The following is a 24,669-nucleotide window of genomic DNA, read 5'->3' as shown; positions in this document are numbered from 1 at the left end:
GAATCAACATTTGAAAAATTATCTTAGAAATGTATTTTCAAGGAATTGAAATATATGATTTTTGTATTTTGCATCAAATTTATTGGAAATGATTGCTATATTTATCACTGGATTACTAGAATATATAGGGGGAGATAGATGAAATTCAATCCCAACTTTTTAACTTAAATTTTACCACATTTTATCTTAGTGCTTTACATTTTAAGTGTTGTTTAATATTACATGAAAATTATTCACCAATTCTATTGTATATAAGCTCAATTAATTTGTATCTTATTAATTAATACATTTGAATTGCTCTCTAAGGACGATATTCCGGTACTCTACTAGTTATTACTTGCAACAGACTCGGTACACTTGCCGTGTTTGAAGGAAAGAACCAACACAGACCCAAAGAGAAAAGGTAGAAAGGAAAAAAGCTCCTAGATTTCAATATAATTTCCAAGAACAAATGATATAATATGTGCACAGCTCTGACAAAAGAATCGCAAAACTTAAAGTGCAAATGGAGCAACAGATTGAAAGGGAAGATAAAAGGTTTGCAGAAATCAAATCTGAGATGTGAGCTTAGTCTTCAAAACTTGAATCACAATTAGAGCAAATCACGAATCTCCTCAGTCAACGAGCATTGGGGACATTACCATCTCAGCCGAAACCAAATCCTAAGGAGCAGGCCAAGGTCATCACCCTTAGGAGTGGGAAGAACCTTCAAGAAATGCAAATCAATAAGGCATGCATGCTTGTGCTCACTGATAAACACACCCTTGCTCCAAATAGCACGCTTATGCAGACTGATGATGCACAACCGTGCATCCAGAAGCACGCCCATGAAAACAAATTGAGCTCGATCGTGCCTCATGACAAGCAAGGTCGTGCTATGTTTCCAGAAGCAAAGAATGGAGAGAGAAAGAAGGCATACCAGCTACGTTAAAACCAAGGATTCCGTTCATGCAGCGATTGAAGGGCAATCAAAGAGACCCACAATTCAGCAAATTCCTCAAGATACTCAAAAAGCTCCATATCAATATCTTTTTTGTTGAGGCTATAGCGCTACTCACCATTGATGCTAGAGCAATGGTTAAATTTTTAAAGAAAAATATTTTCACTAGCTTTGGAACCCCTAAAGCTATTATTAATGATGGTGTCACCTATTTTTTTAATAAACAATTTGAAACCTTTTTTACAAAATATGGTGTCACCCATAAAGTAGCTATTCCTTATCATCCTTAAACTAGTGGTCAAATTGAGATATCTAATAAGGAATTGAAAAAAATCTTGAAGTGCACTATCAATAATTCTAGGAAGGATTGGTCTTTAAAATTGGATGATGCACTTTGGGTTATCGTACTACTTTCAAAACCCTTATTAGTATGTCCCCTTATCACTTAGTTTTTGAAAAAACATGTCACTTACCGGTTGAGCTCGAACACAAGGCCTATTGGGGTTTGAAATTCTTAAATTTTGATTCACATATTACAAGTGAGAAGAAGTTACTGCAGCTCAATGAATTGGAGAAAATGAACTTTGAGGCATTTGAGAATACCAAGCTATACAAAGAGCGTACCAAGAAGTGGCATGACAAACATATCAACCACAGAAGTTTTCAAATAGGCAACAAGATTCTGATCTACAACTCTTAGTTATGATTGTTTCCTGGAAAACTGAAATCAAGATGGTATGGGCCATACAATGTCACCAAGGTTCTTCCATATGGAGTACTAGAGGTGTTCAAGCATGGGGAGGAACCATGTCAAATCAATGGACTAAGAGGCAAGCCATACATCGAGAATGTAATCCCTTTTGGTCACACGGCTGCACTTAACTAGCCTAGGCAGGATGTCAGGCTCACAACATTAAACAAACGCTTCCAAGAGGCACCCTGTGTTATGTTTTTGAATGCTCATTTCGTTGTTTTATTTTAGTATTGCACTTAGTGTTTCCATTAATAATGGATATGGTATATGCTTGATTCTTAAGTATAGGAAGGAGAGACAAATTTTTCCACATGCATGGCCATGCACAAACTTAGCACGGTCGTGCCTAAGGTAGACACTTGGGCATGCTTCCAGTTAGAATGGTGGTGCTCATAAATGATGCACGGTCGTGCTGTGAACATGCATGATCGTGCTTATTAGCGAATTTTGAAAAATAAAAGGAGGGGAGTACACAGAGAAGGGTTATGCATGCCCTTTCTCTTAGCAGCACCACACATATTCTCTCAGACTGTAATCCCCTCTTTTTGCAATTTTGTGATTATTTCTGACTCAGGTATGCTGTTTTTATTTCTTTACACATATTGTTTTATGATTGTTTATTTTACAAATCCTAGGAATCCCTCTTCTTCTACACATATTGTTTTATGATTGTTTTAGAAGCACGGCCATGCTTAGTAATAGTAAGGTCGTGTATGAATAAATCTAGGCTGCGACATCTATTGTAGCCCTATTGGTGATTGATAAGCCATTATAAAAGATCTACACCTGTCTCTATGTTGGAAAATTATGATGAGAATACCTCCTCAAAAGCTCTCTCAATCGCTCTCATGCCTCGAACAAGGGCTCTGCTTCATATTGTTGGAAGCAACATATCTCCATCATAAGCTTAGAGGACCTTGATGGGGAAAGTACTTTCCAAGAATTGTTGAGTGAAATATTTCCAAGTTGTGATGGAATTGGCTGGGAGTGAAGCGAACCACGCATTCACCTTTTCAGATACTGAAAAGGGGAAAAGACAGAGTCGAATGACATCGTTGGAGACTCTGTTGTTGATGAATCCATATTTTGTTAGATTTTTACTTATCTTTTTAGTGTTCTTTAATAGAAAAAGTGAACTTAGGAAGTGTAAATAACATAAAAACATCATTTTGGTCAAATATCATAGGTTTCTTAATTTTCTGTTAATTTACATTGATTTACATAGATATAATTTGTAATTTTGATTATTTGAATAATTGTACAGGAATTTCTAGACTTATTCCATGGATTTTTAGCATTTGAGAAAGTTTGAGTTAAAGTGACCACTTTGGATTCCATAGTGGACACTACAGCAAGCTAGATCTAGAAAGGCAGACCAAAGTGATCACTATGAACCCATAGTAAATACTACAGAGACCTCGGTTTGAAGAAGTGTTGCGTGTGTTTACTATGAAACCATAGTAGACACTCTGGGGCAGACCAAAGTAATCACTTTGACACCAAAGTGAACACTCCACAGAAGGCCAAAATCACAAGACTTGCGCGTAGCTACTATGAAGTGATAGTAACTACTATGGAGTATTGCGCGTAGCTACTATAGAGTGATAGTAACTACTATGGTGACCTGCGTGTTATCACTATGAAACCATAGTAGTTACTATAGGCGAAAATTTCTGCACTATAAATAGAACTTTAGAAATTATGGTACGGATCTTTTTACACATTTTTAGATTCTTAGGACCCTTGGGTGACAACCAAGGCCAATCTTAGGGTTTAATTTACAATTTCTCTTCATTTTCCTTTGATTTTTGAATTAATGACATTGTATTTCCCTTACTTTCATCTTGAATTTGTAAGACCCATCCTTATGGAGGGCTAAACTTCCTTGTAATCCTTAGTGAGTTCATGGATTCTTGAATTCCTAGGTATGAACGTTAATATAATTCTCGTTCCTTCATGAATCTCTATTTCCCAAGTCTTTGAATTGAATCAATGGTTGGATGAGGGGGATATTGCTTAATTAATCCTAATTTGTTTTAATAAAATTCTTAACTTGGTTTGCTTAATTCTAAGTTAATTTCTAAGGTTGCGTAATTTTGGAGAAAAGAGTTGGAGTCCATTGAGTTTGCTTAAATTCGTATGGGATTTTAAGGTTAATTCTCGCTTATTAAGTTAATCTAATTCAGGGGAAGAGGAAAAGTATTGGATCTTAAGAGGAATAAGGATAGAATCACATGAACAAACTAAGGATTGCATATTTCATTGATTGAACTCATTAATTTCATCACTTGTTTTTACATTAAAAATTGAAATCACACAAACTCCCCCTTTTATTGCTTTAAATGTTGAATGTCTATAACATGTTTAATGCATATTACCAACCAAAGTCATCGGAGACAAACTAGGCTTACATCCTAGATATTACACTTTTTTTTTTTTGCATACTTTGATGAGAATTGACGATAAATCTTTATGCAAATTGAAAAATTTGTTCATCAGTTGTATTTTATGGTATTAGTCAGTTGAAGAAACTTTATCAGATGTAGATTGGGATCTTCGTTGGGCATGCCTTTGAACTGTATGGAGTTTTGGACCATGGTTATTAGTGTCGGTTTCAATTCAAAATTGTTGGTATCCATATTAGTGGCTACGATGCTTCCAAGAGTATCTCTAGCAGTGATTGTCATGTAATCTTGATTTGATCTTCTTTCCTCTGTCATTCTTTACTCTCACTTATTTCCTTTGTCTACGCATTGTTCTCTTAATCTCTAGATCAAATAGACATGTTATAGAACATTTAGAACGAGCGAGCATACACTAAATTTTTTTTTATCTTTTTTAATAATAAATAGAAACAAAAATAATAAAAAAATGAGAGTGAAAATAAACAAAATTAAAATTAAAGAAAATAAAATAAATAAATAAAATAAAATAATACAAGGATTGCTCAAATCAATTACATATAAGATTTTCTTAATCTTGAAAAAAAAAATTCCCAGCAACAGCGCCAATAACTTATTGATCGACAAGTTACTCGTTGAGAAGTAATAAAGATTGTTTTTCAATTACTAAAAATTTCTTAATTTATTTATTTGAGCTTAAAGATATGAGGTTAATTGAAATAAGAATTTATAAAATCAATTATAAAATTAAGAACAAGGAATACAATGCACGTCTTGGTTGAACTTATCGAAGAGGAACTTAGGGCATATAGGTTTTCTCATTCAATCCTTTATGTTATTTTTTTGTTTAATTCTAAGTTTGATTTCCTTATTATTACTAATCATTTATACAATTATTATTAATACTCAATGGTCATGCAAGACATCAATTCAAGAAAGCATGAAGAACCTATGAACTTGTTAATCTAATAATGGCTAGAAGAGAAAGATTGATTTAATCCACCTAATCTTGTCTTGTTTTATCCTATAGATCCATTAACTTTAATCAATTAAATAGTCTTATTATTCATCAATAAAAATATATTATGAATATTTCATCCTTTAATTATCAAGCATTCTATTAGTTAATTTATCAACTAAGTTAAACTATATTAATGTTATTGTATAGTATCTCTACCTTTATACATTTTAAATCATTAAAAAAAATTTGTACTGATGTTACCTTAGATCTTATATAAATTAATTAACTCAAAAATTTTAATTTCTTAATATTTTTCATTAATTAACTAAAATATAATTTTAATTTTAAATATTTTATGACTTAAATTATTAAAATCTAATATTCTAATTCAAATAGTTAAGTATTTAATCACTTGAGATTATTTCATCATTTTATTATACAATTTTTATAATATTAATGTGTAGTTTATATTGTCTTTGATTGTTTATTAAATTATAAGGAATTTATATATAACTTATACTATCTTAAATTCTTTTTTATATAGCTTTTCAAATTCAAGTATAAATATGAATATTTCATTTACAAAGTAAAATACTGTTTTTTAAAATTATTTTTAATGATTTTCAATATAAATATGTGATATTCCTTCACTTTTTGTATTATTTATCATAGGGTAACATGTATAGCCTGCTATCTTGTGTCTAAATTCTTTATAAAATATTTTTAAGCTTAAAATAATTATTTTTCATTTAAAATTTAAGTTAACAACTTCAATGAATTTTTTAAAATAATTTTTTCATTCTTAAAATATCAATTAATATTTCAATAAATAATTTTTTTCATTAAAATAAAAATTAATAAAATAATAATATTTATTGTTTAGAAATTAAATAAATACTTTTTAGAAACTAAAATATTTTTTAGTTAATTAATAAAAGCATTCATTTAATAAATTAAAATATAATTTAATTTTAAAAAATTATTTTATATAAGACTTGAGATAATGTTAATAAACATAAATCTTGATGATTTATAATCTTTAACGATATAAATCTACACACTATAAATTATTGTAAAATATTTATTTACTTATTTATTATATTCTTGTTATACAATTTAAAAAATATATTTTTCAACATGAAATAAAGGGACAATATCTAGATTAATAAAAAAAATTAAAATTATTACTTAAAAAAGGTAATAATAATAATAATAATAATAAAGGTAAAATTTTAATATTAAATTTTATTTTAAAAATTATATTTTAAAATTATTTATTATTATTATTATCATTATTATTATCGTTATTGTTATTATTATTAAAAACACAATATTTAAAAGAAAAAATTAAAAAAGATAAAGCTAACAAATAAAATATTAAAAAAATAATAAAAAATTAATCATGAGATTTGGGTTATTCATAATAATTATTTTTCTATTATTACTTTTTTTTGTTTTTTTTATTATTGTTACTCAAAACTCTTAAAATCTAACCTATTTTTATTTTTTGGAAAGAAAAACATTGTATAATTTTTTAGACCTGTTGGAATCCAAGTCAAACCAAGGACTTAATAATTTTTTATTCTTTCAATTTTGTTTACAAAATGACTCACTCACTCTCTTAAGAATTGAAAAATAATAAGGTAAGAAAAAGAAATCATTGGTTCTTAAAAAAAAAAAAAAAAGAAAGAAAATGTCGCAATCAGATGGGTCACAACGTTAAGGTGAAACGTTTTAAGAAGAAAAAAAAAATTTTAGAGATGAAATATTTTTTAAAAATCAAAGAAGTCGCCATCAAAATTTATTTTAAGAAAACGTTGGAAAATGTTTTAAAATAAATATAATCTTTGAAACCAAAAATAAGTTTGAGAGTCATTTACACACAGAAAATGTACTAACACCTTACAACATCCGTTTAAAATAATTAACTTAAATTAGTAGTGTAAATTCATTTTAATTTTAAAAAATATTTATTTAACTCCTAAATAATAATTATTTTTATTTTTATTTTAGAAGAAGAAAAATTATCTATTAAAATGTTAATTGGTATCTTAAAAGAGGAAAAAAAATTATTTTAAAAATTATTTTAACTTGATGGGTCTGATTCGCGCTTCTACATATCTCCAGGTGCAATGGAGAACTTAAAATTACATAATTCTATCATAAAAATTATGAAGTTGATTGATTAAAATTAAGTTTAATAAAAAATTATTTTGAGATTGAAATTATTTTGATAAAATTATAATATCGAGAATACAAGATAACTCAGTTATGCATGCTTTATAAAAGGTGAAGAGAAATCATGCAATTACATTACAAATTGTTAAAAATAATTTATTAATTTTTTTAAAAAAATATTATTATTTGTAAATGAAAATGTTTGAATTTATATTTGTAGATTTATATTGAAAGAGATTTAAGATAGCATAAGTTATACATAAATCTCTTATAGTTTATTGGACGATCGAAGGCAATGTAAATTATACATTGATGATGAAAAAATTTTGTATAATAAAGTAAAAAAAAATTAGTTATTCAATTTATCAAAGTTAGAAATATGTTGTAAAAATATTTTAAATATGAAATTAATTATATTAATGAAAGGAATAAACATAGTTAAATTGATTAAAGAATATAATTACTTAATAAAAAGATTAAAATTTTATTTTATATTGCATATGATTAAAGGTAACGTTAGTACACAAAAGTTTTAATGATTTAAAGCTTATAAAAGTAGAGATGTTACACAATAACACTATAAATTGCTGCATTAATATAATTAAAATATTCTAAATGATAAATTTTAGTTAAATAAAAAATATACAATTGATTAATTTTAAAAGTTGAAATTTTTTTTAAAAAATATATTAAAGGTATATAAAACTTAAGGTAATTTAGGTACACATAAGTTTTATTAATTTATAATATATGATGATAGAAAAGCTACATGTTAATGTTATAAATTGATGCAAACATATATTATTTATTCATTTATTATAAAATAAAATAAATTAAAAAATATATTTCATATTCATTAAATAAATAAAGACATACAAATATAAAATCAAATTACATCAATATTCTAAATTTATAAAAAATAGTAAAGAAAATGCTAAAGAACAAACAACTCAAGAATAAATTAATTAATTAAACATAAACAAAAATTCAATAATTATTGTGGAAAGTTTTCTTTTTGTACTATTTTATTTCTCTTCTATCGCTTTTAGTGAGAAAAGATAAATTTTGCAATTGAAAAATAAAAAAAAATCAAATATAATATAATAAAAATAAATATCAATATTGTAATTTAAAATAAAAAATACAAAAAAATATTTAAAGATATAAAAAGAAAAAAGATGAGATAATTTTACTAAAATAGGTTAGAGGTAGATAAATAAATAAATAATAGAAAAATAAAAATAAATAAATAAAATAAGTTTAAATTTATTTGTAATTATCATTTTTAAAACTAAAAGAAAAACTATTTTAGACCTAAAATATCTTTTTTGTTTAAATAATGGGCTGCCTAAACTCAAGACTTTAAAAAAGGAAAAACAAAAAAATAACATAACAATAATAATAATAATAATAATAATAATAATAAAAGAGAAGCCGAAAGTGAAATTTCAAAAGTTGATTGCATAGGACCTTTGGTGCAAAATGCTTAAGAGGCGCGTCGACTATCAAGTCATTTCAATTTTTATCAATATTTATATATTACTAAAAAAAATAAGATTAATCTTTACAAAAGAGTCGGTAGTTGTACGCTTCGATCGTTTGGTCTTGTATTTTATTATTCATTTTATGAATGGTTCAAAGGTTAGAGTAGAATATGAAGATAAATAAAAAAAAATACTTAAATGCATTATACAAGTTCAGATTTGAATGATAAATAAAAAGACGAAGTAGTTGAATTGGTATAATTTTTTCTTTTATTTTTTCTTCTAGTTATGTTTTCTTTCTTTTTGTGTTCTTTTCTCTTAATATTTTTCTTTCTTTTTAAAAAATTTTCTCGTCTCTTTTCTATTTCTCTCTTTCTATATTTTGTTTTGAAGATCTATTTTTTTTGTTTTTTCTCAAAAGGTAATCTCTTTTAGAAAAAAAAAACTTGGTCTTCACATAAAAGAAGCAGCAGCTGTAATTTTTTGTGTAGCAATGTATAATTTCTCTTGCATTAGACAATCTAATTTGTCCGTGACACTGGTCTTTTGTCTAGACCAATTTTTATTTATAAGAAAAAGTTGTTAGTTTCTGTTTTTTTTTTTTTTTCAAAAGACTAGATCTGACAAAATTCAATACTCATAAATTTTAATTTTTATAATTAGTTACAACATTAAAAAAATTTAAAATGATAAAATGATAAATAGCTGGAATAAAATTTAGTATTCATAGTTGTCTCTATTTATTTATTTAAAAAAATTGTATTCTTTATATTGTTATGATAAGAAATAAATAAATTTTAGAAATAGAAAACTAAAATTTTTCTTTTCAGTTCTCCCCTTTTTCCTTCCCAAATTTTAAATCAGAACTAATTTTTCTTAAGTTTCCAGGCCTTCCATAAGAAGCCAAATTTGTTGATTACAATGTTTGCTTTTGTCATTATATGTATATAACCTGTTAGCATTCCCTTTTAACAACACTAAAAATTTGATACTGACAAATTTTAATTTTTATAATTAGTTACAAAATTAAAAATGAAATGAAGGATGAATAAAATAAATAGTTGGAACAAAATTTGGTATTTACAACACTCATAAGATGCTCAATAATCTAATATAATGTTTTAATGAAACATCTCCTAATGGACCTCACTAGAACATTAGCATTTTATATGAAAATATATTTTAAAACAAACAAAATGAAGCTTTAAGCACGTAGAACTTTAATTTTAGAATAAATATTGTAATAATGCTTTAATAACTTCTGAAGATCTACATACCGAATAGTTATCAATACCGAATAGAACATAATACACACTTTTTATCGGACTACAAACTATTAACTAAAATTTATTAAAAACAGGAGTCATTAAATTAAAAGTGAGCAAAAGTGAGACTCGGATTTTTATATGAAAAAAATATAAAAATTATCAAAATATAGTTTTGGAAAAAATGAGATTTTATAAAATAAAAAAATTCCATAATTTTTATAATTTTTTCAAAAATTGAGGTACAATTTTTTAATATAGTTTTTAAATCAGCGATAATAATTTTAAAAATTTGATAACTTTTCGTTGTTCTATCATATCTATACTATGACAATTTTTAAATCTCATTTTCGTAATTTTTTCAAAAATAGCATTTTGATATATATATTTTTCAAATCCCATATTTTAAAAATTATTCCGTAAGACTCAATTTTTATAATTTGAAAAAAAAAACACTAATAACTAAAAGTGTGTTAAAAAGTATCTAGCATTTTTCAAAGGTATCCCTTACACGCTCAAAAAGTCTATTTTCAGAACTACGTTGACATAAATGCAATAGTGCCTATAATCCCAAAAAGCCAGAATCCCGAAACTTTTAAAAGCTGACAAGGACATGAAACATAATCCCAAAAAGCTAGGACATGTATAATTTTATGAAAAGCTGGAACCAAATTACTCGGAAACACTCTTTACAAAATGTTTTCTTATCAAGGAGATACAACCTCACTCCAATCTAAAGCGACCCAACAATTTCCTCAAATACATTATTACATTTGTTGATGACCACTAATTTGTGGGCAACCTTGGTGATCCTTTTCCCTCTACGGACCATTTGAAGGCCTGAATACAGTATAACCATTGACACCACACGCCATATTTGAGTAATCTTGATAGTACGAGTATCCATCATTATCAGTGCTTCTCATGCCAAGATAAGATAGATCAGAACCTGCAACCTGCCACTGGTTTGGTATCAACCTGTCTACCTTGCCATTCCCATATGATAGCGTACTTGCCTGAGGAAGATAATCCTGCCGTGAATCAAAATGTCGACCAGATAAGCTATACCCTCCTTGTTGAAACGCAGCATCATGGTAACTTCGAGATCTCTCAAACCTACAAGAACTGGTTGAGGATCCCAAATCATCATTTGTACCCAAGTCTCCAGGAAAAGTGAACTGACGATTTAGCAACTGTGGTCCATCATTGAGGGACTGGAAGATTGAACTTGCCTTGGCTTCCTTCCCCATACCATGCTCCTCATCAAGCAGATCATTTATGATATCAAGGTGTGGGAACTCATCCACTAACCCCCCTTGGTTCTGACGCCTGGATGTGCCAGCCTGGAATTCACTTGGTATGTTGCCCAAAGATCTACTGTCTATTGGCTTGTACAAGTCAAGGTTTTGAACATCATTAAGTCGGGAAGGTAGTTCATAGTGCATGCTTCTGCTGGCTTCCCTTTGAGAACTCTCAATCCACTGAGGTCCGTTCTGTAAAACATCCCGTGTAATCATACCAAAGGGGACACTGGACTGGGAAGTATTCAAATCCATTTTATCAGAGCTCTGGGATAGAAATATTGGCGATGTTACCAATGGTGGTTGTGAATAGCCAGTAGATGGGTTTACCCCTGAACTAGAGCTGGAATGAGTGAGACTGGCAGCAGTTGAGGCCACAGGATTCCCCATTATTGCATTTCTGTAGGACTGAGGAACATAACTATGCGTAGCAGGTGAGGGATCAGGACCCAACCGACCAGTTGCACTAGCAGAGCGTGCAAGTAGTGGAGCTGTTTGAACCATGGAGACAACAGAAGCAGTTGGTCTGGGACCACCAGGAACTAGTGGAGCACTAGAAGGCCTTGACATCATAGCCACTTGTGCCATGGATCTTTCAGTTAGTCTTGGTGGTGAAGATTTCTGGACCTCTGCTTTTGGCACAATTGTTACCTGTGGTACAGATGTTGAAGTTGAAGATGCGTCTTTATCAGTCAATTGTGAGACACAAAAAGATGTTCTCCTAACATGAACTGGATCTCCAGTAACACTAGTTTGCTGTTCTGACTTCATTTGAATGGACATGGGTAAGTTTCTTGGAGGACTACTAGATGAGGATGGCACTGCGGATGTCTTCTCTTTCTGTAGGCTTTCATCGTCAGCAGTTCTTTCTACATTAACTTGATCATTGATGCTCTGTTTCTTTTGTAGTGACGGAACATCCTCTTCCTATCAAAGAAAAGCAGCAGTCCATGACATCATGCTCAAATTATAATAACACTATCGATAGAATTTAATATATATAATTAGTGCAAAAATGAACGAACACCAAGTGAATCATCAATTTTATTGCCAGTCCAAATCTAATTCCCCACTGTTTAAGAAAAAAAAAATACAGATTCAAGATCCCTTTGACACAAATACAATGCAGCATACTTCATGATGTGGCTTAGAGCAGATATGTCAAATATTTGGAAGGAGCATTAAGCCTTGAAAGTGCAAGAGAGGATTACAGTTTACAGCCGCTTTAATTTTCATATATACAAAGGTCATAGGAATTATGGTAGAATGGAAAGATTTAAGAATAAAAAATTTATGCTTAGTTTGAAGCAAGAAGAAAAGTACAAACATTTTATCCCATGAATATTTCAATTCTTAAGCATACCAATCTTGAAACAAGGAAGATCTATTGATAGTCTGAAACATCAACTGGTTTTCATACTTGGAAAGTCGAATTATTTTCATCACATCTCCAGATGAAAAAGAAATAAGACAATGAGGTCTTCAGTAATCTGTCAATTTTTATATCATTATAAATGTATCTATTTTTTAAAGTAATTTTCAATAGCAAATTACTAGGGCCATCGTTGATGGTAAAAATGAAACAGCAAAAAGTTAATAGGTAATTTATCTGAGACTTAAAACAGAAAACTAAGAAAAGGAAGAATAACAGACAAAAAGGGGATATATTTAATAATCACAGCAAATCATGAAAGGATAAGCTTTTAGAAATAATACCACCTTTCTGACAACATGATGTTCAAGCCACTTTAACCGATCCTTCAAGCAGAGAACAGCACTCTCAGGCTCAGGTGCACCTACCTTACCACTTCCAGACTCATTGTTACTATCAACAGCTTCTGCAGCAGAACCAGATGGCTGACTATCCATTTCAGTTGTCCAACCACCACCGTTGCACGATGCTTTAACTCTGTTCTTACCTCTACAGATAAAGTGCCAAATCAAATTAATGCACAAGACAAATCATCGATATTCATCCACCTGAAAGAAACACTACTAAATATACTTACCTGCTCGGTGATTTTTGGACTTTGTAATTTGAAAAAGAGTTCCCCTTGTAGGGGTCATTTGTCACCATTGATGGTAATGAATCAGTAGAACATGTTGAAGAACTGTCATCCATCGCTGAACCACTCCTTTTCTCAGCCATTCCATTGTGTACAGATGAAAGACTACTAATACCATTGCTACTAGCCTCAGTTGGAGGATGAACTTCTGATGCATCTGTATCCCAATTAACAGGACTCGCATCTCTCTCTTCAGAATCAGGCTGAAGCACTTCACCAACCCCATCCACAGAGTCAGACACATCCGAGACAACTTCAAGGGCATCAAGCTTTTCATCAAGAGTTTGAACTTCTTCCATGTTAGAATGCTTTTTCCCTTCAACAGTATTGTCTTGCTGCTTGTCATTTACAACCACAGTAGGTCTCTCCTCTCTACCTTTATCCTTTCCTTTCCGATTGTTCCGTTTTTGTTTGGCCTGCAGTGACAAGAAAGGATTAGCTATCAGCGGTTAAAAAGGAAATCCAAGCAGCTCTGGCCAACCCCATGCATATAGCATGCTTTAATCCCATGAATAGCAGGCATGCCAAAGTAAAGAGAACATCAAGAAAACATCTAGGGAGAATTATAGTTTATAAATTTCTGGCAAAATATTTCCAATTTAGGAACACTTAGGCAAAGGAATGTTATTGGTTCATTACACTGAAATTAATGGGAATGTGAGGTTGGAAAAGAAGTAAATAAAGGGACTTAAACATATATATGGAACATAAATGTAGGGCAGATAATGTAAATGACCTCATTACCAACCAACACACGTTAGCTAGGGTTTCTAACATACAAAAGTTCTAGCCATAAAAGTTATCACATATCAGAAATTAGATGATTTCTTCCACACAATAGAAGACAGTCACATTAGGATGCTACATGATATTTTGATTGTTTTATTGCGGCTGTCATTTATCATGCAAGCTCCTTAGAGAAACTTCAAGAAAGATTTAATCTTGAATCTCCTAGTTCAAACATCAAAATATTGACAACTGCACATCAATCACTGAAACATAAGTTTAAACCGAATTTGCTTTCAAGACAATCACAGAATCCAGTAACATCTGTGAAATCAACTTTAGGACATTAGACATCCCCTTTACAGTGAAGATTAGGTGAGTGCCAGACCTGTTTCTTCTTTGACTTCTTTTCCCTCTCATTAACTCCACGTTTAGCTTTCTGCTCACTTTCAGCCAGCCATGCTTCCTCTTCTTCACGAATGAGCTCTTCTTGTCTCTTCAGAGCAACAGCTTCCTGGTAGGAAACCTCAATTTTATTGCTGCACCCATTAATTAAAAAATTAGGATAACTTAATCCATTCACATCCTACAAATAGTCAATACATACATACAGAAAGCAACACAAAACTTAGGTCGCTGGAGAACAATGGCTAGCACTGAACCATTTTTGCATAGACAAATGACATTGCACTACATGCACATGTAAGCCAAAGTTAATTAAACTACAGGATATCAAGTTACTGCCAGCTACCAATCATTTCCTGTTGTTTCACACAATACTTTTATTAAAGTCAAATTCCATATGTGTCCCATGGTGGTATGTCTAAATACCACAGATCCCAAACTAGGTATAGCTCAGAAGAAATAGCACAATGTTCACACTTTAACCTTCAGAATGTGAAGTCACATACTGGAAACAAGGTTGTTAGTAGACAAACTCAAAATCCCTTAATTCCTGTCCATTATGAAATACTGTAGGCACATAAAATAGAACTTTTGCAAAGAAAGTGTATTTATGCTACCATAAATTGCACAGTTTGAAATTTGTACAGACAATCTCATCCAATTACAAGCTTTAAGAAATATTTTGAAGGAAGCGTGGAATCCAGCAAAGAAGGCTAAACAAATTTGCAATTTGCAAAGAACGGACCAGGCAACTTCTTGGTGTGGCATCTGAAAGCACATAGGAGCAAATTGCCAACTTGCTAAGTACTCAAAGCTTTTAACAACAGAAAATTCCCAAAAATCTCATCACATAAAATCCTAATCCTCTTAAATAAAATTGTGAAATTTTTAATATTAAAATGAAAGTACAACCAACAAATATGAAATATAACAATTTGGATAACATCATAATGCCTCATGTGAATTAAAGAAACCTAATTACTAATGATCAATACCAAGTTACCAACAAGCATCCAGAAATGCAGAAGAGAATATACAAATAAGTAGTTAACTTAGAAAACTTCAAGAGCCCAGAACTAACTGCATAGACTACCTGAATATATGGGCAAGGACAAATATTTCTAAAGTCCTGCGACCCAATTCCGTGAGACGCCTTTCATCACGCTCTATAGAGTCTTTATTGAAGTCCTCCCCAGAGTTCCCATCCTGCCAAAAAAGGTTAATGGGGTTTCTTAGCTATCAAAAGAATTCCAAAACTATAAAGTTGATGTGTCATATCCATTGCACTAATAATTTCCCAATCCCAGGTCACCCAGAATACCACTCTACAGGTGTAATATGTCCAAAACTCTAACTAGGCTTAACATGTTTTGGTTTTGTATTTTAACTAATATTAAAAACACAGCTTATCCTGTCCAAAATACATTGTTATCAAATAACGGCTATGGCAGTGCCATGGCAGATGGCAGTGGCGGTTTTTGCCCAAACCACCACCACCATGGCAGAAAATGGTGAATTACAATGGCAGCATGGCGGCCATTATGCGCCAGGCAGCCATGGCAGAAAATGTCAGTTTTTGAGGAAAAAAATATAATAGGCCTCTGACCCGACCAGGTTGAAAGTGACCCCAGAACCCAAAACCGTACTTATCAATAGTTCCGCGAAATGCTGTCGTGGACTGTTTCTTCTGTCACAGAGGTCGAGCCCTAATTGCAAACAATTCCCGATGTGAGTGCATTTTTGTAGCATGATGGAGAAAGGGAGCCAAAGTCCAATTTTGCCCTGCTACAGTGTCATCTTGGCCTTTTTAAGAGCAAAATGGACGTTTTGTCCCCTTTAAAATTTTTTCCTTCTCTTCTCAAGCAAGCAGACACGTGTTCTCTCTTCTCTATTTTTCTTCCTTTTCCTCTAAAGCCAACTTCTTCATCTCCTTCACCATTTTCGCTGAAGACATCCTCTCCAGCTGTTTTCTGGTGACTGAGTAGAGGGCCCTGTTATTCGGCATCAATTTTTCATTTTGCTTCACTGTGCTCTGTTTTTCTGCTTCATACAATGCTCTATTTTTCACTCTATGCATCTATTTTGCTTCTTCAAATTCTCACTCAGACTGCATTGTTCTCCAAAGGCTGTATTCTCTTTTCCATCATTTTCCAGCTGATCCTCTTTTACATATAGCCCAGAAAACTGTGACCTGTAGTGTTTTTCTATATATTGTAGTGTTTCTTTTATATACTTCCACTGATAATTTTTCTATATATATATATATATTATATTATTTTATTTTGACCCCCATGCTTCCGCCATGGCATCACCATAATTTTATGGCAGTTTTTTTGCTGTCCGCCATGACCCACCATCTGCCATTGATAACATTGCCAAAATATCAGTAAGCTAATATATCTATAGAAATATAACTTGCCAAGATTTGTAATCAATTTTTCTCCCAAAATATAGAACCATAGTCCATACCAATTTGATAAAAAGTGTATTGTCCTTGCAATACAACAACCATGTCATTCCCCACTAAGTAGAGCCAGCTACATAGATCAAATTGTTGGTGAAGGCATGCAGGTAGGGGTGGGGACTGGGAGTGCCGCCCAACGCCGTGTCTCTGTGACCATAATGTTCCGACATCCTCATCCTCATCCTCAGGGATCTCCACAAGATCCCAACAATGAAATGTAAGGGCAGGGCCTAGGCATGCCTACCAACTCCCTATCTCAAAGACCTTAATGTTCCTCCTCCCCATTCTCATCCCCATCCCTAGGGATCCTCAGGGGCCCCAATATTGAAACTATGGTTGTTAAACTCGCATTTTAGCTTGTAAACTCATACTACAATATCAGCTAAGGAAGTCATGTTAAATCACATGTAAACTTGGTTTTTGATAAACTTACAAGTTTTCACCTAATTCCACAAGTTTAGCAAAACAAAAGGAGAATAAACTTTTATCACCAAAATGACACAGTTTGGAATTAGGGCACTACTTTTCCTCCCTCTACGCTACTTGCAAAATACAACCTTGAATGAAGAAACATTTGGAAGTGGGGCACCAAAATCACACAGTCATTGTGTGATTTAGCTATTTAAGCATGCTTTTTAAACTCTGTTGTTGTACTTTCTTTCATTACCATGGCTTTGTAAATACTATTTTTGCATGAAGAAACTTACCAAGTTTATGGTCACGAGTTTGTGTAAACTCTGGTGTTTGACAACCTTGAATGAAAACAACAATAATAATACTAATATAAAAATTTCAAATGATAAAATTAAAGGCATTTAATAAATTTGAGTGTCTTTTAATAAATTTAAAATTATGAAAAATAAATTTGTACATTAACTGTCAAGCTAAAGACTAAAGTGTAATTTATATCTGTACCCTTTGGGAGATTTACTTTCCCACCCCAAAGGGTACAGATCCCAAAACTCAGCTCATTTCCCCATAAGTATTACTAGATGGCGAAATTATCATCCCTAACCATTGTGCTTTGTCAACAACCATTTCTTCAGAGATATTCACAGAAAACTTTCTTCCACAAAACAATTCTTACAAACCTGTTATAAACTCATTTACACAGATTTTAAAGTAATCACGGACATGAGAAATCTATTCAGAAATGAAGGAATAGAAGCTGCCCCCGAGAAATTAGTTCACAGCACATGTTAGAATTTGAACCAGTTTAGGTAAACTCCTAAATAAACAATTCCAGGACAAGAAAATAAAGAGTTCAAATGAATAGAACTCCTCTTATAAGTTAAATCAACTTATGTACCTCAAGTTTTAAAGAAGTGAAATTGAAAAACTACTAGAAAGGAAAAGAGCAGAAGTCAAATTTAACTTACAGAAGGTTTATTTATTTTACTTCCTGATTTTTGTCTTGTATAAGAGCCCTTGTTTAATCTTGTTTTAGATGTGCTTACAAATGACATATGTACATGCTATTTGCAAATGATATAGTGTTAGTCGAGAATTCAAAAGAGGAGGTTAATGTTAACTTGAGTTGTAAAAGGAGACTTTAGAATCCAAAGGTTTTTGCTTGGATAGAAGTAAAACATAGTACATTGTAGGTTTAGCAAAAAACAATATGAGAATTATGCATTGAAAGTTTAAGCTTAGAAAGGATATTATATCACAAGTTTCCAGTTTTAGGTACTTGAGATCGATTATACAAAATGATGAAAAAATTAATGAAGATATTAGTCACAGAATACAAGCTGGGTGGTTAAAATGGAGAAAGACATCATGAGTTATTTGTGACCATAAAGTATTTATCAAGCTGAAAGAAAAGTTTTAATGTACTGCAATACGATCAACTATCTTATATGGTAGTGAATGTTGGGCCTTAAAAGAACAACATGAAAAAAAAGTAAGAGTAGCAAAAATGAAAATGCTAAGGTAAGTGGACACATGAGAAAAGATAACGGACAAAATGATAGTATACGAGCGAATATTAGAGTAGCACCTATAATAAAAAGATGACTAAAAATAGTCTAAGGTGGTTTGGTCATGTGCCTAAGACCTTTAGAGGCGTCAGTAAGGAGAGTGAACTGCATGACTCTTAGTCAAGTTAAAAGGGATCGAGGAAGACCCAAAAGAACCTTAAACGAAGTTATTAAAAGAGACCTTTTGATTAACCAAATTTCTAAGATTTGGTTTTTGACCGAGTTCAATGGCGTCGTGATTCATGTAGCTGACTCACCTAGTAACAAGCTAGCAACATAATTCCTCATTTACTTTTCACCAACACATTTTTCTCACCTTTGTGCGATTTTGGGGACCCTTCTCATCTTTTGGGGGCAGAGGTTCTATAGCAGCTCTCTCAAGTAGCAGCAGAACATCATCCACCAATACAAACATATCTTTTTCAGCTCGGACAATTGGGGCTGGCATGTCTTCAACATCCAACAATTTTGCCCTACCTTTCTTGCTCTTAGTCTGGCCTTCAAGAGCCTTCAATCCACTATACAAGGAATCCATTACCAAAGTAGAAGTCACTTCTTTTTCTATAAAGAAGTGTTTCACAACTACTTTCAAAATTACATCTGTCTTCTCCCTAGACATGCGGCGCCTAGAAGTTTGATCAATTTCTCGCCAGAAAGTACAGAAGCTGCAAATATTGCAAATTACCATTATATCAGCCAACAAAATCAGACACCACAAAAACAAGTGGTAATGAATCTGAATACAATATACTAAATAGGATAATCATTCTATGTCCTTATTAAATAACAGCTTCATGACAGATTAAATGTTTATAGGATAGGATATAATACACAAGACAAACTTCATAATTCATAAGCATAAAAAAGAGGCAAAGACTACACAAGGATGCCTACAATGCATCATACTCATAACATTGCCACATCAACCAGATTAAACCACAGTATCCCTTTTCTCTAATCATTTCTTTCCTTTCAAACACAACATATTTCATTTTCTTGATTAAAGGGAAATTAAGTTAAATACAATTTCACACTTCAAGCAATAAATTACTAATGATCATGGAGCACAAAAAGAAAATAATTTAATGGTCATGATTTTTAGAAAACATTATGGAGTGAGATTAAAATTACACAATACATAAAGAGACAATTTAGATAATACACATTGAAAGGTCGAAACTTTTAAAGATGAGAATGAAATACCTTGACCACCTAGCTTTATCCTCTATCAACTTCCCAAGCTTGCTTCTTCTCTCCTCCACAAATCGACGGCAAATTTGTTCTACATTTGTCAAATATACCCTAACAAGTTCTCTCCTATATTGACAATCAAGGCAACGAAAAGGCCTGTCAGCTTTCTCCCTGTGCATAAAAGCAAACACAAATTGGTTACACATCTGAATCAAAAACTCCTAAGGGACATTGCATCATTGCAAAATATTTCCGACAATCCAATCTTACAGCAGCACAACTTCACAAAAATTTGGAAGAAACTGACATCAAAGAAAAAGCAGATCTTGTGCACTTTCAAATCTCTTATAAAGCATATAAAAAATGACTAATCACCCAAACTTATTGAATTACAGAGTCAAAACTATGTCTAAAACAACCTTCATGACTGGTTAATCAATATAAAGATGGTAGAGCATATCTGTAAGATTATAAATAAAATAATAAGGAGAAACCTAATGACTTGAACTTGAGCTTTTATTATCAGATTGTCAGATGCATCAACAAAGCCATCATACACCTTCGAGAGCTCCATAAACTTTTTCCATCCCCAATCATGCTCCTTCTTCCAAAATCGGTGTAATGTATCTAGAAAACTCAAGCAAAAAATAACTCAAAAACACTGTTAAGAAAATTGTAAACTCCAATAATGAATCCAATTATTTATCAACAGACCAGAATATTTTGATTTCTTTGGATCTTTATTGACCACAGCTATTGTAAACTGTGCAAAATGACTCCATCCTGTATTAATCCAAAAAAGAAAAACAGGGGAGAACCAAAAGGAAGTCAAGTACAGAGTAGCCAGTAAGACTAACGATAACTAATGCAATCTGAAATAATCAAGAATACCTGGAAGAAGTTTGTCATGATTAGCAACACAAAGAAAGAGAGAGAGATGATTGCAGACATCACAACCTTGTGGATAAATTAAAATATACCTGCCACATACCACAGCATGATTTACAATAGATTGCATGTATTGTAATATGTACAGCATGTTTGAAGTCATAAAGACTGCATGTATATACCATTAGATTGCATGTATCCATGTACCAACTCTGCATCAAGCATCTTAATTCTATGATAATGTTCTACTCCTCCCAATATATGACACAACTTTCAAAAAACAAAAAGTATATTTCCCTTGTTTTGAAAATTACACTTTTATACAATCACAAACTCCTTTGTAGATATCTGAAAATTGCACAGTACTTGAAAGAATGATAAAACCCTAAACCAATATTTTTTCCTTTAACAGAGATGTTCTAAAGATAAGTTACAAACAATAAATTTTGTCAAGACTCATAAATTTATAAGGCCGAAGCCATAATATGCAATTTGGGTGCAACAAACATGTCTGCATAAGTAATTAACCAAAAAAAGTGAATGAGGGAGAGAAATGGTGGAAAATACATCTTCATTGGACCACACCCTTTTCATGTAACAACATGCTCCAGTATACATATAGCATAAAGTTGTAAATCAAAATGATGCAGAAAACTTAGTTAAAATTCTAAAGCACGCCGAATGTCAGGTAAGGCCAACAAGTTTATCCCAAGCCACATACCACTTGTAGCTGCCAACTTCAAATGCATTACTACGAAGTTCCCTTTTGGTAATCTGAGAAAATTTTTCAATCTTCCATGTATATCTTCCATACAAGTCCGAAGGTTTTGGTCCTGTAAAGGAAAAATATAAATTAGATTTTGAACAACTGTTTATGGAAAAATTAGACTTTTAATAATTACAAATTCACCACCACCATCATCGTCATCATCAGTGTCCCAGTAAGGGGGTGAAGTCGACGGGGTTCCATTCTCCACCTGCTCGGAAGACCGCCATTCTGCCAATGCTTCCCCAGATTGACAACGCTGCCCATTAAAAGTTCCCTCTGCAGACTTTCCCACTCCAGATTCCTCACTCACAATCCCAGCCATTCCCTGATCAAGCACTATTAATTAACACTCCTCTTATAACACCTGCTGGATAAGGAAGCACACAAACGAAGTGCCAAAATCAGCCCCCTTAAACCCGACATTACATTATAAAATTGTAAATCATTCAAAAAACTTTTTAACAAAAGTTAAATCACTCAAACATTTAAAGTACTCCCTTTTCCCTAAACATCACAGAAAATCCTATAGTATATAATGATTAAGAAAGAAAGACTACTTTTACCACTTACAAGTTATCAAAACTACCCGAAAACAGGTTTGCAACCACAGCGCATTGTCGCGAAAAATTGAAGGGAATACAGAACAAATTCAAATGACAATAATTCACCAATTAAAACAAACAAAAGCATAACAAAAGGATGAAACCTCCCCCCCCCCCCCATTACATACAACAATTGGAGATGACTAAAGATAAATAAAATAAAACTCCGATATGATTAAAACCCAAAAACCCACCTCAGAAAAATTTAACCAAAAAAGAAAACCACAAATAAAACCCTAAAATTGAGATTTAAAAATAGCAAGAAATTAAACTCAAAACCAATCAAAAAGTTGAAACAAGAGGGGAATTAAACCGAGAACCAACGAGGTTACGAAAACCAAGTCGTTGATGCAAATTGCATGAAACCAAGAACCGAAAATTTCGGAAAATAATCGATGCCGGAAAACGACCGAGATCTCGAGCAACGATTCCCGTGAAATTTTTTTATTGAAATCGAAGAAATGGCGCAGAGAAACACCAATAACAGCACCATAAAAAAGAATCAAAAGGAACTAGAGGAATTGGAAAACGGCGTCCCATCAAACGGATCCCAATTAGGGCACACGAACCTGGAATCGAAGGAGCAAATAACAACAACAGCTCTGAGATTTTAGAGAGAGAAAGGCGAAGAGAGAGAGAGAGAGACAGAGAGAGACAGAGAAAGAGGGAGGTGGAGGTGAAGAGGAGCAACGAAGAGCAAAGGCATAACCCAAAAACGAAAAATAGTATTTTTATTTTCTTGGCCGTAATGGAAAAAATATATAATTAAGGATTTTCCTTATTATTTATATTTCTTAATGGAACAGATTCTTGCAATCGTGAAAAAAAAAGCTCAGGTAGTTATGTTTGTTAATTTAATGATTTTAATTGAAATATATTAATTATACAATTATTTAGTTATAAATTGTTTTTCTATAGATAGTTATGAATTGTTATACAATTAAAAATTATTAATTTTATTTTAAAAAATATATCTATAATATCTTTTAACCAATTGATGGTCTGAGAATTTGTAGAAGAATAATATATTTAAGGTATACATTTTGAAATTCAAATGCCAAAGGTGTTTGGTAACTTATTTTTATGATATATTTAAAAAATATTATTAATCATTAAAATATTATAATTATTTTAAATATTAAATCTATTTTAAAATGTCCAGCACTTTCATGCATTTGTTAGATTTTCCGTTAGATAGCATTTTGGGTTTTGAATTTTGTTATAAAAACAAGAGGTCAAAGAAAAGTTCAAAGAAAAATTCAGCATTTTGTATGCACGTAAATCTTTGTTGAATTTTAGCAAAACTTAAAATGAAATATGGTTTTAAAATAAATAGAATATATAAGAAAAGAAATTTTACTCATATAATTTTTTTTAACGATATTTAATGACTTTTTGTAATTAAATTTTAAAAAAAGTCAAATATTTATCTCATCAATTAATTATTTATTAAATATTATTTTAACTTTTTAAAAATAGATCAATCACATAAAATGTATTGGAAAAAGTGTTTAAAAGAGGGCAATATTAACATTTCTTTTTAGAAGTATTATTTTGACAAAATATTAAAAGAATAGCCTATTTGTAAGGAGAAAAACAATTCATTTATAAGGATTTTGCTTGTCAATTTACTCCTAATATGGCATGTCATTCATTGTTAAATCATTTAAGTAAAAAAGAACTTATAATTAAACCACGATGAAAATGGATGGTAAGGAAACTATGAAAGCAAACACTATACTTACTTACAGGTTAATCTTCATTTTAATCTCTATCATATGTAATTTGACTATAGTTAGTTTTTTAAATTTTAATCTTTAAAATTAACAATCGTTATAACACTCTAAATTTTCAATTGTATTTTTTTGTTTACAAAATGGAAGAATTTCAAAAATAATAACAATAATAACAACAAAATATTCCTTTTAACTTAAGCGAAAATTTCTTACTCGAGCAAAAAAGATCAAATTTTTTCACCCGTACTCTTGCTTAAGCGAGAAATCTGTTGCTTGAGCAAAATTCACGATAGAAAAGAGTAGCTCTTAGGCATGTCTTCGGTCAAGCAAAAATATCAACAAAAAAGTAGCAATCTTTGTTTGGTTTTTTTCCTCAAGCGAGAATTCACAAGAAAAATGGGTATTTAAGTGATTTTGACCTTCTAATAACACATATCTAAAAGCAAGAAACCATTTTCATCTCTTTTTTTGTTCTCTCACTTCCCTTTCTCAGAGAAAACACCTTTGAACTTCAAATCTCTTTTGAACTTGAGCTTGGATATCTCCCTCTTGATTCCA

General features: G+C 31.4%; 1 protein-coding gene and 1 non-coding gene across 13 annotated transcripts; one reads left to right on the top strand and one right to left on the bottom strand.

Annotated features, from left to right (window-relative positions):
- The first annotated feature begins 2,496 nt into the window (after positions 1–2,496).
- LOC113873945 lies at positions 2,497–2,603 on the top strand. Its single transcript, XR_003506010.1, has one exon. It is a non-coding gene; the product is annotated as a small nucleolar RNA R71 (small nucleolar RNA).
- A 7,847-nt stretch (positions 2,604–10,450) lies between these two features.
- LOC113873872 (TNF receptor-associated factor homolog 1b-like) lies at positions 10,451–23,122 on the bottom strand. Of its 12 annotated transcripts, none has more exons than XM_027512228.1 (13): positions 22,945–23,122; positions 21,921–22,137; positions 21,726–21,837; positions 21,008–21,096; positions 20,831–20,899; positions 20,611–20,743; positions 20,129–20,287; positions 19,242–19,590; positions 15,576–15,688; positions 14,466–14,616; positions 13,295–13,767; positions 13,005–13,206; positions 10,451–12,212 (listed from the first exon to the last, which is right to left on the bottom strand). In XM_027512228.1, exons 2-13 carry the CDS (start codon positions 22,093–22,095, stop codon positions 10,806–10,808), a joined length of 3,432 nt encoding a protein of 1,143 aa, XP_027368029.1. In that variant the 5' UTR covers positions 22,096–22,137; positions 22,945–23,122; the 3' UTR covers positions 10,451–10,805. The 12 variants fall into 12 exon arrangements, with proteins under 12 accessions (XP_027368029.1, XP_027368030.1, XP_027368031.1 ...); XM_027512229.1 differs by having other exon boundaries at positions 21,921–22,140; positions 22,945–23,104; XM_027512230.1 differs by having other exon boundaries at positions 21,921–22,098; positions 22,945–23,098.
- Between the last annotated feature and the right edge of the window lie 1,547 nt (positions 23,123–24,669).

This window comes from Abrus precatorius, unplaced genomic scaffold (genome assembly GCF_003935025.1).
Source record: "Abrus precatorius isolate BTA unplaced genomic scaffold, Abrus_2018 Scaffold7, whole genome shotgun sequence".
Lineage (NCBI taxonomy): Eukaryota > Viridiplantae > Streptophyta > Magnoliopsida > Fabales > Fabaceae > Abrus > Abrus precatorius.
Note: the sequence above shows the minus strand (reverse complement) of the source record. Positions and strands in the feature narration are given on the sequence as shown.

Bases quoted from the DNA above. Each gene is read 5' to 3' on its own strand.
- LOC113873872 (XM_027512219.1), bottom strand. From the start codon at position 22,095: ATGGCTGGGATTGTGAGTGAGGAATCTGGAGTGGGAAAGTCTGCAGAG. The intron at 21,838-21,917 runs GTGGTGAATTTG...TTTCCTTTACAG, and splicing joins TGATGATGACGATGATGGTG to GACCAAAACCTTCGGACTTG. The intron at 20,744-20,830 runs GTCTGTTGATAA...TGAGTTTTCTAG, and splicing joins AAAGAAATCAAAATATTCTG to ATACATTACACCGATTTTGG.